This window comes from Lissotriton helveticus, chromosome 7 (assembly GCF_964261635.1).
Source record: "Lissotriton helveticus chromosome 7, aLisHel1.1, whole genome shotgun sequence".
NCBI lineage: Eukaryota > Metazoa > Chordata > Amphibia > Caudata > Salamandridae > Lissotriton > Lissotriton helveticus.
In genome coordinates, this window is record NC_136068.1 from 387,832,022 (window position 1) to 387,849,102 (window position 17,081).

General features: G+C 43.9%; 1 protein-coding gene across 2 annotated transcripts in view; it reads right to left on the reverse strand.

Annotated features, from left to right (window-relative positions):
• NFS1 (NFS1 cysteine desulfurase) overlaps positions 1-17,081 on the reverse strand; it is a 658,188-nt gene that overhangs the window by 106,604 nt on the left and 534,503 nt on the right. For both annotated transcript variants that reach the window (XM_078652222.1, XM_078652223.1), the window contains exons 9-10: positions 11,964-12,069; positions 11,792-11,873 (exon numbers count right to left, since the gene is read on the reverse strand). In XM_078652222.1, coding sequence (XP_078508348.1) covers positions 11,792-11,873; positions 11,964-12,069 — 188 coding nt within the window. The remainder of the gene's footprint in view (positions 1-11,791; positions 11,874-11,963; positions 12,070-17,081) is intronic.

Here is a 17,081-nt window from a genome sequence, read left to right on the forward strand (position 1 = left end):
TTATTTAAACCTCCCCCAGCTGCTTGCCAACTCCACCCCCGATTGAAGGGGGGCCTTGGCTATCTGTGATCAATCCTGGTCACCCCTCCTTTTGCGGACTTCGCTACGGGGTGGGGGAATTTCTCACCTCTGGGCGGCGTTTGCCCTTGGCCCAATGGGTCCGGCTGCGCCTTACCCCTCCCGGGCCTCAACCCCTCCCAGGGGCGAGTCCTCCTCTCCCCTTGCCCACTTAACTGCGTCCCTTTTACCTTTACATTACACCACTGACAACGTGATTTGGTGCCTTAAAAAATTGCAGTTTATTTAGAGATAACATGGTTGTACATTTCGCAATTTTTATTGGCCATTTATAACATCCATGTGATTGTATCCTTCTACTTTCTGTACATTCGTTGTCGTTATTTGCTTCCAACCAGTATAGCTTTTGCGAGGTGCCCCTTTGGCCGGGCCTCTGTGACTGCAGCTCCAAGCTTCAACTTGATACCGAATTTGGTTGGTGTCCGTTAGGATCTGCCTGGGCAGCAAGTGCTGTTCCGCTTGCCCTGAATCCTTTGTTGGCCCCTCGCCTGCTCCTCAAGGGCCTCAGCCATGTGGCATCCCAAGGACCCTGTGTGTGCATCTCATCTACTCAGCCTGTGGCTGTGTCCTGTTATTTAGCCCCATCAGTACCTCTGCCGTGAGGCATACCAAGGGCCTTGTGGGAGCATCACATCTACTCTACCTGTCGCTGAGGGCTGTCATTAGCTCCCTCAGTGCTCCTGCTGTGAGGCATCCCGGGGACACTGTGTGAGCCTTTTATCTACCTCAATTAAATTTTCTCTCTTTTGTACATCTTTCCTGAGTTTCTTCCGCCACGCTACTACGGGTTTACGATCAGAGGGAGCCCCCCCTGCTCTCCCTTCCCTTCCTTCCTCACCAGAAACCCATCTGAGTTTTCGATCGTGGCAGGAGGATCTTCCTATAACCGGACTCCAATTCCACGTCTGCATGGTGTCTGCAAGCCGTTCCAGAGTTATCTGCTGCGGGGGCCACTAACTCACTGACCGTGCATGCCTTAATGAATGCCAGCACTACAGCTGCCCTACACAGCCTAGCCTCCATTTCCATTGAGCCTACCTCATCTAGTGCCCATCCTATTTATGCAGTACTGCAAACAGTGGGCCGCACTATTAAGGGAGATTATACCGCTTGCTCCCTGTAGCGGAAAATTTGTGGGATTTGAACCTGCGAAATGCTAACTACTGATTCAACTATTACTTCCCAGCCCTGGTAGGATGCCCATAGGAGGCCGTCTTACCACATGCAGCGCGACTTCATCAGTATTATCATTTCATGCAGTGATTTTGGCTGCATTTCCCTCATTTAAATTATTCGTGGTCTCCCTACCCACCCACTTTGAGGGTACTGGAGCCCGATTTGACATACCTCAAAGTTACGCTTTTTAGAACTCATTTAGTCATGCTTCAATCCGTCTCTGAAGACAGTTACACTTGTGTGAGAACAGTACCTTATGCCACCCCCACCTTACACCGATATCCTCAATCCTCTGTGTTAGAAGCAGTGCACAGGCAATGTTACACAAGACAGCGGGCTACAAGTACTCTGCACAGAGAACAACTCAGAACTAACCTGTTGGACCATTATTTCAGCCCAAATGAACCCTTCATGCAGCATCAGGGTAATGAAAGACTGGGAAGTCGTAACACTTTGCTCTGTTATCCTGCAGTTGGATGCAGCTCCTTGCTAGCTACGCGTCACAATTCATCACCTCAGCTGCAGCCATTTGTAGCTACTATAACTTTGGCTATAGCTATTTCCACCCCATTAACCAAATGACCCTCAGCAAGTTCCTATGCTTGCTACCTGGTGGGTTGTGACGTCTACTGATACAGAGGTTATATGACATAAGAGAATTTAAAAAAAAACAATAACCATCTGGCTGCACAGAACAAACATCCTTTGTGCATATTTATTTGAATAACCCTAGATTCCACTAAAGCAGGTATGCGACAATACAGTTTTTACCCACATGTAAGCAGGGAGGCTACCGCCAGCCCGGGAAAGATGGAAAACCATTTTGAAGGCCAGACATCCCTGCTCGCTTTTGTATGACTGACAGTCAATCACCCCATTTACCTACCTAACCCCCACTGGATTATTCAGATCCGCTTGGGGTAGAGTTGGAAACACTTTTAGGTACCGCGCCTTAGGTCAGGGGAAATAATCCCCGATAGCACCGCCTTTGTTTAACTTGGTGACAGGCTGACTGGATTCATAATCCGCTGTGATAATGGCCCCGTGAAGAACCTCTCTTGCCCCTCATTAAACTTGCTTCCATTGTGCTTGCATACCTAGCAGTCACTGTGGTTATTACTGCTAAGAGCATCTTGCCCCCCTTTAAACTTGCTTCTGTTGTGCTTGCATACCTATCAGTCACTGTGGTTACTACTGCTAAGAGCATGACTGAGCTAGGGTATCCCCTGATGCTTTTGTGTTGCCCATACTATGATGGACAGTGGGTGAGAAGCAGCTTCCTGGATGCACCGAGAGGAGCTGCAGCTGATCCAGATAGATATTTCTGATCTATCCTCCTCCATGCTGCCAGCCAGAAGGGGCCCATCCTTTCCAATGGGCTTGCGCCATTGTCACAGATGCATACGTATTCCTACCCTGACCTTATTGTATTTCCTACCTGCTTGGGGCTTTGCTTACTACCAAGTTCTGTTGCTCTTAGAAGCATTAAGTGCTACCTAAATACATAAATACTTACAGACTGATCCGATAAACAATAATGCGTGATACATTAAAAACAACCTGCACTTCCAAAAGCACCTTAGAAACGGAAAACACTCTTATCACCGTATGCTGCCATAGCAAGAATTAGCTGCTGTCTGCTCCAACTGAGAACGTACTTCAACCCACTTGAACAAACGTTATCTACTAAATTACCGAGTACCGTGCGCCCTGCAAGTCGAACCCGCCCCCTGTTTCACTGCTGACTCGAACACCTCGCAGCAAACCCTGGATAGCTTGACTCCAGTGGCGTAGTGAGTACGGGAACCACGTCTGGGCATCCCCTTCCCACATAGGAAAAACCAGAGATCTGTGACTGGGGGTGAATGTTCTGCCATTGTGCAACATTCCGTCCATCATTTTGTGTGTTTTGATGTTCACCCTATGTGGGAAGGGTATGCTCAGACGTGGGTCCCGTGCTCACTACGCCACTGGAGTCAAGCTATCCCGGCTGAAGACGGCTGATAGCCAGAAACCGGTCCTAGGATGCTTGATTCCGGTCTAGGGAAGACATGGCTTGGCAGTTCGAACTGGACCGTTCCCATGAGGCACAGGGTCAAGACTGATTTGCATATGGCCATGTCTGAACTGGGGTGGCTTGGTGAGCAAAATAACGATGGATTAAACCCAGATCTGTGACTGGGGGTGAATGTTTTGCCATTGTGCAACATTCCGTCCATCATCTTGTGTGTTTTGCTGTTCACCCTATGTGGGAAGGGTATGCCCAGACGTGGTTCCCGTGCTCACTACGCCACTGGAGTCCAGCATTCCTGGCTGAAGACGGCTGATAGCCAGAAACCGGTCCTAGGATGCTTTATTCCGGTCCAGGGAAGACATGGCTTGGCAGTTCGGACTGGACTGTTCCCAGGAGGCACAGGTTCAAGACTGATTTGCATATGGCCATGTCTGAACTGGGGTGGTTTGGTGAGCAAAATAACGATGAATTAAACCCAGATCTGTGACTGGGGGTGAATGTTTTGCCATTGTGCAACATTCCGTCTATCATCTTGTGTGTTTTGCTGGTCACCCTATGTGGGAAGGGTATGCCCAGACGTGGGTCCCGTGCTCACTACGCCACTGGAGTCAAGCATTCCTGGCTGAAGACGGCTGATAGCCAGAAACCGGTCCTAGGATGCTTGATTCCGGTCCAGAGAATACATGACTTGGCAGTTCGGACTGGACTGTTCCCATGAGGCACAGGGTCAAGACTGATTTGCATATGGCAATGTCTGAACTGTGGTGGTTTGGGGAGCAAAATAACGATGGATTAAACCCAGATCTGTGACTGGGGGTGAATGTTTTGCCATTGTGCAACATTCCGTCCATCATCTTGTGTGTTTTGCAACTCAAGTAGAGTGCAGTGATTTTGCAGCATTCCATTTAACGCCTTCATAGGAACCCCCCCTCCGGTATTTGTTTTATAGTGAGGTTTGTCCTTGAAGCAGAGTACTTTCAAGCTTTCTTCGGTCATGGACAGATTAGCTCAGCATTTGCTAACTCTTACTACCCTAGGTCATTAGTACCCTAGAATTTACAACACTGTCTCAGAAAACAGATTAAGTAACATTAAGACTGCAAAGCTTGGACTACACAATGGGCGCTCACAGTCGCATGGAGGCTGCATAATCCTCAGACTCGACTATACTCGTTTCACTCCATACCACATAACTTACGGGTCCGGCTAGACAGATATTTAGGCTCCAAAGCAATACTGCCCAAAATTCATCTCACAGACTACCTGGGTAGGATCATCTCTGACCATGATGCCCACATTCTGCGATTACACTGGAGACCCCCGCGCCCCACCGGTTCCCACCTGGCGGCTACCACGGGACTGTCTGGCAGACCAAGTATTCAAACATGAACAGGGACAAAGCATACAGGATTACATCATTACTAACACAGGGACGGCGTCCTCAACACTAGTGGAATGGGACACTTTTAAAGTAGTGGCACAGGGAGAATGTATCAAGCAAATAACAGGGATAAAACACACGTTAGAACAGGCAGTCACATAAACCTTTATTAACATTCACTCACCTTGCACCGACTACACGCTCTTTCGTCCTTACTCACACTCATCATCGGCAAGGAACAAAAGAACTCTGCCAAAAGAGTGCCTTTGGGCACTCCGTCAGACATTGCAGTGCCGGTCTGACGAGGGGCAGTGAGCCGACGATGATACTGGACATCCTTCAGCCAGGGTGTGTTTCACACCTAACGCTCTGGGTGTGTGAGGCTCTCTAGTTCCGACAAGGGAACCCTCCTGGTTCCCTGACTCCATACATCCACTCTCTTCTCCACACTGTAGTACGCTCCCCGGGGAACTTTGTATTCTTCTGTGTGCTCTAGATTAGGACATGTACACTGGACACCATTAAATATCGTCCTTCCACTGCTCCCCTCTTTGTTAAAAAAAAAAAAAAAAAAATAAATCACATAAACCGAAGCACAGCTAGCCACCGCCACCAAACGAAATGATCTCACAGACGAAACGGCGGCACAGCTGGCCACAGCCAAGACAGAGTACCTTGCTGCCTGCGTCGATCTCCGTCGGTACAATTTCAGAGCGTACGCAACTCGGATACACAAGGAGCGAAAAAAACGGGTACATTACTGGCATAGCTAGCCAAACAATATACTGAAATAAAACCCATAACTGAAGTGTTCAACCCCCTCGGTAATCTAGTGCGATCCCAGTACGAGATTCTCGCGGCCTTCCATCAATACTACTCAGAAGTTTATCACCCAGCGCCGATTGGACAGGAAACACTAGATAATTTTCTAGACTCTGACGATCCCGTGCATCGCAAAGGCAGACAGAACAGCATTAGATACTGCGATTCAATCGTCCGACATTGTTCACGCCCTACATGCTCTAGCTCACAACAAAGCTCCGGGGCTTGATGGGCTCCCCCTAGAATACTACACAACCTTCTCCACCCTGCTGGTCCCCCGCCTGGTAGCGATGTTTCCAACCGTGTTGGAAAAAAAAGAGTTACCGAGATCCCTCTGCGAATCAGTTATTATGACTTTTCTGAAGCCAAACCGTGACCCGCAACAAATGGCCTCCTACCGTCCCATCACGCTCCTATCCGCTGATTGTAAGATCCTGGGGAAGATATTAGCAGACAGATACACACAAATCCTCCAGCCCCTGGTTCACCCTGATCAGTGTGGTTTTGTTCAGGGCAGAAATAAGTCCCAAAATATACGCCGACTATTCCACGTCCAGGATCGGGTGGGTGAACTGTTTCCTAGAGCAGCCTGCCTTATCCTGGACCTCGAGAAGGCCTTTGATACCCTCACATGGCAGTATCTTTTCTCTGTCCTGCGCCGGGTGGGAATCGGTCCTACCCTCTTAGCGTATACGCAGCTCCTATACACCAAACTCACTTTGCGTATCCGCTACATATATCGTCAGAGTTCGCAGTCCATAGAGGTAGGAGGCAGGGCTGCCCGCTCTCGCCTCTATATCGCCTAGCTATACGATTACGGCGAGAAGGAGAACACTGGGGCATCCCCATAGCAGATACCGAATACAGCGTCTCCATGTACGCCGACTATCTTCTCCTCTATATACGAGACATTACAGAGGACCGCACACCTATCTGGGCAACGCTGACGGAATTTGCAGAAGCCTCCGGGCTACGTGTAAACTGGGACAAATCCACAGTCTACCCGCTACACCCGTACCTCCCCCCTCGTGATATCTGGGTGGGTGACCAGAAAGTGTCATGGAGTGCAGGGGGTCCATGTCTATCACTCTCCAACCGACTTATTCGAAGGTAATCACTGCAAGGCACTGACCGGTGTCAGATCATCGGCTGGATTCTGGAAGAACCTTCCGCTGGCCTTGATTGGCCGCGTGGCTATAGCCAAAATGATAATAGTCTCACGGCTGCTGTACTACTTCACGAATCTACCGATCATACTGCCCAACGCATTTTTCACAGACTTAGACTCTCTCCTTAGTGTACTAATATGGGGATCAGGCAGACGTAGGATAGCATTATCAAAGTTACAACTGCCCACCACACAAGAGGGACTAGGAGCTCCGTCCTTTGAATCCTATTTCTTGGCTGCACAATTACAGTGGCTGTCCTACTGGACGGCGGACAGACACACAGGGGAAACATGCACCACAACCGGCTGTGTGCTCACCCCAGAACTATGCCGCATAATGCTACCAGTCACTAAACCGAAGCGCACATATCCCATACATGTGACAGTGGCACGCAAATGCATGCAAAGGATACAACGTATGACGCCTGGGAGACCTCCGTATTCTCCTCTGCTACCGCTTGTCGGCTGGCCCAAACATGAACACTACCACACCTCCAACATGCTTTGCAAATGGTCGACCTGCAGCCTCACTGAAATGGAGTCCCTATTTGAGGACAGACAACTCAAACCGTTCCAACCGCTCATGGACGAATACGATCTCCCCACCGGTCAGTTCCTACTTCACCGCCAACTCCTCGAGAGTTATCGTTTGCACCACGACCTATCGACTGGGGAGCCTGGCACCCACCCGGTCATCCACACAATCCTCCATATGGGAGTGGGGCGACATTTGACCACATGGCTTTATAAAGCAATTCGAGAACTTGCTAATAGACCCTTGGGAGCCCTACAAGCCACCTGGGAGGAGGAATTAGGACGCCCACTGCATGACTAAGAATGGGCGATGGCCCTTAAATACCCCAAGAAGGTGTCTAGAAATGCGCGGTTTAAAAATATACCATTCTATATCCTACACAGGGCATACCTAACACCAGCACGTCTCCAAAGATTTTACCCCGACACCCAGTTCCTCTGCCCTAGATGTAACTCAAAGGCAGCGGACTTTCATCATATGTTTTGGAGCTGCCCTACACTACAACCATATTGGCACGAAGTTCACAAATCACTCAGAGATCTTACAGGGCTTACACTGCTGGAAACATGGGAGACTTGTGCGCTAGGTATTTTCCAAAAACGAAAACGACACAAAGTGCCAACCCGATTTGTCTCTCTAGCAATTCTGTTAGCCAAAAGGAGTATTGCTATGCACTGGCGATCCCCCACAGGCCCACCGATCGCTGCGTGGACGGGAGCAGTTCACAAATGGGCGATAGAGCAAGAAACGCTAAGGGAGGAGGAGGTGAAAGGGACACGCAAACACCCCATTTCCATGGATTGGGCCATGCTGCTGCACCAATTCAAACAGCCACATACCCATGACGACCAGATGATCACTCTTGCAGCCCAACGAATACGCGCCCATAAGCCTAAAATCGTCAACACACACGCGAGAACCCCTCCTGCAACATATACGTAGTGGCCCCGCGATTCTTAACAAGCACCACGCGACACCTGAAGGCCTGACACTGGAGCAGGGCCGACCCGACACCCCCCCTCACTCCCAGAGACAAACTGATACGATGCCTAGCGAGACGCGTTTCGCCCTGATACCCCACCCACCACTCACCACCGATACCCAGATTTCCAGGAACACTCCTACCAGTTCTTTGCAGGACTTGTTTGATATTGTACCTTAACATTGACTGGATGACTATTCATATGACTATTCATATGCAGTAGAACTAGCAAAGCATAATGATATGCAACATGAAGAATGCAAATCATCCGATTGTGTCCTAATGTACCATGTTTGTTTTTTGTACACCACAAAAGCCAATAAAAATAAGCTAAAAAAAAACAAACAAAAAAAAAGTAAGATTAAGACTGGAGAAAGGAAAATATTCTCTTTCTCAGTGAAATGAGTCAAGTTTAGTAAACAATCAGTCACCAAGAGCTTAAACCTCCACACCTCATTACTTGGAACTGTGGTTCACAGATTCTCATTGTAAGAAAGCAGATTATTGTTTCCGGTGGACAAGTGTCCACCTCAAATGATAAGGCCAACACCTGCTAGATGTCGTACAAGTTAAATGAAATAGACCTGTGCTTAATACCTGGTAATGTGTCACAAAGCAGTCCAGCTTAAATCTAAGGCAATGTGTAAAGTGTTTAAACAGAGCATACACAGTAATTAAGGCCACACAAAACATAATACAACTCCACAACCACTCTTAGAATACAGAGAATAAAAAATTATGAGTAGCAAAAGACGAGTCAAATATCCAATAAGTGGTACTGGAGGTATGCATTTTTAAAGGATTAACAGAAAATAGCACCAAAAAACGCAGAACTGCAATTATAGCAAATGGTTGCGGTAGACCAGAACCCAAGCACGATTTGAAGCTGACCTCAATAGAATCCTGGTCAGGTACAAGTGGATTGGTCCTAGTGAAAAGTCTGAAAGTCAAAAAGTTTGAAAAAGATTCTGGGTCCCACTTCAATCTGAGACTTCAGATCCCACTGCAGAGTACCACATGTGCCATCTGGCATAGTCAACAAGCAGGATGTCAAGAAGTCTCAGAGCTACTATCACAGAGACCCATGTTGAAGCTTCAGGACCATACCCTGAATGTCCTCAACTAGAACTACAATGAAGGCTTGAAACTGGACCATATCGAGAACAGCTCTGATGAACGAGAACTGTTGCGAAGGAGTCAGATGTGTTTCTGGTTCTGGATCCAGGGCACACAGAACTTGGGCCTAAGTGACTATCTTGAATTTGCCGTTCTTCACAAAGAAATTGTGGGCGAAGATTTCCAGTCTCCTGTATCTAGGGCAGAAAGTACCTGGGCCACTGCAAACATCCTGAACGTGTACTTTTTCAGGAAGAAACTGACAGGGCGATCTCATATAGGATGAAGGCCTCCTTCGCAATTTGCCACCAGGAAACAGTAGCAGTAGCACCCATTCCCCATTTCTGATGCCAGAACCCTCCTCTGTGGCTCTTTCTTGGATATATGACGTTAAAACGCATGTTTTTACAACGCATACCGTTACAACGGGACTTTTACAACGCCAATACTATTACCACGCATGTATTTACAACGCATTTTTTTACAACGCAGGTACCTTTACAACGCATACCATTACAACGTAAGTATTGGTAAGTATATATTTTTTTTTTAATTGTATATTATTTAAAATTAATATAATGTAATGTAATTGTATTTAATTTAATTTAATTTAATTTAATTAATTTAATTTAAATTTTATTTTATTTTTACCCTGTATCCCTTTACCCAAAAACCCAAAACTGACCCTGAACCCTAAAAATACCCCTTTACCCAAAAACCCAAAACTGACCCTGAACCCTAAAAATACCCCTTTACCCAAAAACCCAAAACTGACCCTAAACCCTAAAAATACCCCTTTACCCAAAAACTGAAAACTGACCCTAAACCCTAAAAATACCCCTTTACCCAAAAACTGAAAACTGACCCTGAACCCTAAAAATACCCCTTTACCCAAAAACTGAAAACTGACCCTGAACCCTAAAAATACCCCTTTACCCAAAAAACTGAAAACTGACCCTGAACCCTAAAAATACCCCTTTACCCAAAAACCCAAAACTGACCCTAAACCCAAAAAATACCCCTTTACCCAAAAACTGAAAACTGACCCTAAACCCTAAAAATACCCCTTTAACCAAAAACTGAAAACTGACCCTGAACCCTAAAAATACCCCTTTACCCAAAAACTGAAAACTGACCCTGAACCCTAAAAATACCCCTTTAACCAAAAACTGAAAACTGACCCTGAACCCTAAAAATACCCCTTTACCCAAAAACTGAAAACTGACCCTGAACCCTAAAAATACCCCTTTACCCCAAAAACTGAAAACTGACCCTGAACCCTAAAAATAACCCTTTACCAAAAAACTGAAAACTGACCCTGAACCCTAAAAATACCCCTTTACCCAAAAACTGAAAACTGACCCTGAACCCTAAAAATACCCCTTTACCCAAAAACTGAAAACTGACCCTGAACCCTAAAAATACCCCTTTACCCAAAAACCCAAAACTGACCCTAAACCCTAAAAATACCCCATTACCCAAAAACCCAAAACTGACCCTGAACCCTAAAAATACCCCTTTACCCAAAAACCTAAAACTGACCCTGAACCCTAAAAATACCCCTTTAAAAAAAACCTAACATATAACATTTTAAATATAATTATATACTTACCAATACTTACGTTGTAATGGTATGCGTTGTAAAAGTACCTGCGTTGTAAAAAAATGCGTTGTAAATAAATGCGTTGTAATGGTATTTGCGTTGTAAAAGTTCCGTTGTAATGGTAGTGCGTTGTAAAAAATGCGTTGTAATGTGTGTTTACCCTCTTTCTTATAAAAGAGCCTAGACCGTCTGTCACAAAATGGACAAAGTGTCCCCTCACAGTTACTCTGATGTAGGTGGTTGCACACTGTAAATGTAACATTTTGAAGAAGTTTCATCAAAGGAGGAGAAAAGATTGGATGCAAGCTCTGCATCTGCACCCAAAGGCATGGAAAAACGGGACAGACATCAGTGTGCAGGGGTGGTGCCTAGATCACTGTCACATTGCATGTTTTACACAGCAGCAATCTGGCTACACAGGGTAGGCATGCAGACATTTTTTCAATGGCACTGTAGAGAGTGGCACAATAGGTACTGTAGTCCACAAGTGGCATTTACCTTTTCATGCCATGGGTGTAGTTTTGCACCATAAACTTTGTCCGCATAGGAAAGTTAAATGTGCCATACGGGTTTTAGGCCAATTTCGACATGTTTTAATGGTCAGAGCACATCCACTGAGCACTGGACAGCCATGTCCCAGTTTTAGAGTTTAAGACTACCAACTGGTTTACACCCCCTCCCGACCCCAATGAAAAAACGGTGGTGATCACCCAAAAAGGGGTCCCTTTGTAACTTTCAGGTTATTAAATAGTTACTGTTCTTACTTTGGGGCCCTCTGTCTAATCAGAATAGCATGTGAATCTATGAAAAATCCATGCTGGAGAACAGACCTTACGCCAAGAGTCTAAACCAGCCATGGTAAGGGCACCAGCAATCAGTAGGGATAACCTTACTTTCTTATTAAAATGCAACTTACCTTCCTGAAGAAAGAGCAACGTCTTTGAGAGCCATCAGTAAGCTTTCCCCTTCCACGTAGGCAAATGATAAGTTTATGCAACCTGTATATGGAGGAGATAAAGTTTCCTACAGTAAGAAGTTAAACTTCACAAATTCACAAAGAGTAATGAGGTCCTCAATGTTTACAGTACCTGCATAGCGATCTTCTGGATCCCCATTCAGGACAACATCAGGCAGCCCAGACATGATTTTCTGTATTAGTCGATCAGCTAACTTGTTTATTCGCCAGTGATCATACTACAACACAATCAAGAAAAAGTAAAGAGCTCTGAGCACATCAAATAGTCTTTGGTACAGTTTTCAGGCACAATATGTTTCGTAACAATAAATTACTGTTTATAAAGTATATATATATATATTGAATCATGCACAATAAAGAATTATTGTTGATAAGACTAACACACACAAATCCTGTCAAGATTACACTGATGTACAAGATTGAAATAACAATGGTGTTGCTGGACATAGATGTATTTTGTTTCATCAACATTTTGAAAGTCAATTCCTTAAGTGCGAAGGAAACACACCAATTTCTATAATACTGGATTTCATTAATGTGATGTCTTTCCACTATTATTAAATGACAAAGTGCATCATATACAGAGGTGCCTTTTTCGCTGCAAAGTCAGGTGTTCCCCAAAACACTAGATATGCATTTAAAACATGCCATTTACAATGTGACAAAACACTTTATGGCTCAGAAAAGTCTTTATTACTAGATGACTGGGCTTTTGTGACCCATTATGAATTGCCAATAGAAGGAAGCGTGCAAGGGGTCCCCACCACCTTCTATTTGGAAGTCGCAATGGAATGTCTTGGCACATTGCAACTGCAAATAATTGATACATTTCAAAGGAGATAGTATCTGATTATCTAAGGTGAACTGTCTCATATTTGACAGTCTTGGGTAGCAGGCAATGGTCAACCAAACACTGCCTGAAACCCCCAATTTGTTTCCAAACTGGTAACGTTGTTAAAAGCAGCCCCTGTTCCTTCATCGGTCATAACCTGCTTTAAGAAAAAGAAAAAGCTTTCCTGTTTGAGAAAGCAAATGCAAGCATGGTGGTGTGCTATTCGTTGCAGGCCAACAATATCTGTGTTATCAGCCATTCAAAGGGGGGGGCGTCGCAAATTATAACCTACCGAATTAATATTGATTAGGAAGGTCATTTTCCAACACTCACCAAAATGACTTTTTGAAATGGAACCTATTAGGCAGTATCGCAAAATGAGGCAGATCTCAAAGTACACAGTTTACACCAACTATTTGGGACCTGCCTGTAAGCACATAAGTTGTAAAGTTACTTCCGTTGAGCATTTGACCATCCAGGGTATCAAAGTTGAACAGTAAATGTTTACAAGAAGAGGTGGTTGAGGATTTGGAACTCAGATAATGATAAACATAAGCAAGTACACTGAATAAATTCAATGTCCTGCCAGGACCACTCTCTTTTAGAATGTGTTCATTTATATATCGAAAATATGAGGTTGGTAAAGTATTAATATTTGTAAAAAATTTCTAAAGCACTTTTGCACCACAAGAAATTAGCATATAAAAACTTCTCAAAAACATTTTGTAGATACAAGAATACTCGGATATCACCCTGCACCGCAACCACTGAGTTTATTCAACATATCCTTCAGCGCCTGCTGCTCTTACTGAGATACACTTCCGGATAAAAGAAGAAATTAAGGCGCAGACTCTTAAGAAGGAAAAAAATAGTTTCAATGATACATACTTGCAATTTTTCAAGATGTTAACTGACAATACTTGCTAAGAAGTAGATCTGAGAGAAAGTATAGTCTGAACGCATTACAATGGGAAAATATAGTTCTCAAAGTATTGAATTTTCTTTCCACCAAAATACTTAGCTCTAATAAAATTGGTGCAACTGAAAATTTTTGGCACAATCATTTTTGACATTTATTGCATAACCTGCAGATATCGCAAGATGGCGTTAATAAATGCTGATGGTAAAATCTTTAGAAATATTTTAGTAAAGAGACTGGTAGATTGGGCAGAATGCCTTTCGATAAATCCCACTCATTAAACTGATTTTAAATTGGGGTGTTTCAACAATAGATAATATTGTTTATTTAAACGGTTTCGTAAAACATTCTTCTGCAACTAAAAAACAAAACTTATTTGCTTGCTTCATAGACTATTCAAATGCGATTGATAAGGTAGATCAAACTTAATTGTGGTCAAAGCTGGCAGGTTGGGGGGATTAATAATATCCTTCTGAACTCAATTATAGACCTTCATTCGGATACCTGGGTTCAGGTCAAAGTAAGTGATAAAAGAGGTTGGACTCCACTCATTAAAACTATAAATGATCTAAAACAAGGATGCCCCTATGCTATTTTCTTTATTTCTTGTTGATCTCTTTAAAAAGTTAGATAACAAGGAGGGGGACTGTCCAAAAATGAGTCAGTGCACTATTACGTATTTGGCCTATGCTGATGATCTTGTGTTATTCAAAAAAACCTAGAAAAATCTTCAATGTCAGTCAATATGCTTTCAAGAGTATAATCAAGTAAACAACTTAAAAAGGAATTATGAGAAGACTACATTTTTGTTATGGGAAATCTAAAGTCTATTTTAAGTGGATGATAGACCAACGAAATTGTTAGAAGTTATGCCTATCTGGGTACAATCATACAGGATACCGAACAGGTTGCAGTGTACAAAGGTAATTAAGCAATCAATCTCTTTCTCAATTTAGTATGTTCAAGGAACAAAATAAAAGTTAAGCTCTTGATTCTTATAAACTTAGAAGACAGGATTATCTACATTTATAAATTGATCCACTTATACTTCAAAAAAATGAAAGATTTCGGCTTTTACATATTTCACTGATTCAATTTGAAGGTGTCTACAATAAAACAATGAATCAGTCAATGTGATCTTGTTTGTGTCACTTAAGAAAAGAAGTTAATTACCTGAAACTGTAGTTTTCCAGTATTGCCATTTTTCATAGATTCACCTGCTGGTATTATTCAAAGTCATCGATATGGGACTCCCACAGTACCATTAGAAAGCAGTATACAATGATACACATAGCACAAAATGGTAGAAACATTCACTGCGATAACGTATCCACATCATTTACCAAGAAGCAAAGTTCAGCCAATCAGGCGACAGCACCCTCTAGAACACTCTCCATGGAGGCTTCATTCCCTTAGATTTTCATGCATAAGAGAATCCTAAAGAATAAGAGGAGCCTCTTTGGGGAGGAAGGTGGGTCGCGTTTGAATCGATGAAAGATGCGAATACTGGTGAACCACAGTTATAGGTAAGTAGCTAATTTTTATCTCCAGTACTGTATCTTTCATAGATTCACAAGCTTAAATTTGAATAGTTAGCAGTTAAAACACGTACACAATCAACATCAAAATACAATAGTGGATGGTAGGAAATTAGAAAAAAAGAGATGGCTCACCTTTTTGAAATAGTTGGCACAACACTGCTTGTTCCACAGCCACATAGCTCTGTTCAGAAAGTTCCAGGCAATAGTGCTGTGTGCACATGTGCCTGTTCCTCCATGTCGCGGTTTGACATATTTCTTCAAAAGGCACACCAGCGAAGATAGCCCTGGTAGTATAAACAGATCTGGGGAAATTAGCTCCTACTGTAGCCTTCAATGGTTTTCTGACTTTGCTGCAACAAAGTTGTAGAGCTGCTGCGATCCACCGAGCTATACTCTGCTTGAAAACTTGGAATCCGTTACAAAGGTTTCCATAAGCGATGACTAGCTGATTAGATATTCTAAACAGGTGAATCCTGTGCAAGTAAAACTTGCAACCTCTTTTAACACCCAGGGTAGGTAAGGATCTTTCAGCCATACTCAGGGGATTAGGAAAGAACAATCTCAAGACGAGGGACTCATTTAAATGAAAATCCGATGGAACTTTTGGTGTGAACTAAGGATTGGTTCTTAAACTACACTATAATGCCTGGACGGCATGAATGATTTTTTTAATTGTGAACGCTTGAATATCGCTAACTCCCCTTGCAGATGTGAGTGCTAATAAAAGTGCTTTTTTCCATATTTAGAATTTTAGATCTGCTTTGTGAATGGGTTCAAATGGGCTTTCATCAGTTGCCCAAGTACTATTTTAAGGTGCCAAGGTGGAGGTGGTTTCTTTACAGAAGGAAACACTCTGGAAAGGCCTTTGAGAAATTGCTTATTCACCCTGCTAGACCAAAATGAAGGTGATTTATGCATTCTTCTAAATCCTGAGTTTGCTGCCAAGTGTACGCGATTTTGCTAACAGGAGCAGATATGGGAGGACTTGCTCCGATGGTGATGAAATGGAATGAACATTTGCCTTTTGGAACCATTAACAGACCCGTTTCCATTTAGGCTTCTACTTTTTATTGGTAGCACCAGCTCTGGCCATTGCAAGTATCTCTCTGCAATATTTAGGAATAGTCAAGGTTCAGGAGCCAGGACAACAAGTGTAAGGATGTCGGATTTGGATGAAGAACTTGGTTGTGTTTCATTGACAATAGCATTGGTATTGGCTCCGATTGAATGTGGGCCTGCTCCGAGAATAGCAGTAGCTCTGTGAATCAGAACTGCTGGACCATCTGGGGGCAATCAATTATTCAACAAGGTTCCCTCTTCAATTTTCTGAGGAGCTTTAGGAGCAATTGGATAGGGGGAAAAGCATACGCAAAGATTCCTGACCATCTGATCAAACATGCATTCACCCACGACCCCTGCGGTGAATGCCAGCTTGCACAGTACCATCATTTCCAATTTTCCCAAGTCGCCAACAGATCTACGTTTGGTTAGCCCCAACAATCAAAAATTCTGTCAAAAATCTGTCAGTTGAGTTCCTGTTCATGACATTGGTTATTTGTTCTGCTCATTTTGTCTGCTAGGACATTGGCTGTTCCTGTAGAGTGTTCAGCCCTGAATGTAATTTGGTTCTGCAGAACCCAACTCCAAATCTCCTGTGCATGTTGCGATAGAGCTGGTGACCTCATACCCCCTTGCTTGATCATATAATGCATGCTGGTAGTGTTTCTGCGAAGTAGTACAGATGATCCTGTTATCCTAGGCAGGAAAGATTGCAGCGCCTAAGCTATGGCTTTGAGCTCTGGCAGGTTTATATGCACTTTCATCTGGAGTCGGGTCCTCTTTCCGCTGATGGTTAAATCCTGTAGATGAGCGCCCTATCCCTCTAGGGATGAGTCTGTGGTGATACATTGGGGAAAATGAGGTCGGAATGTTAAACCT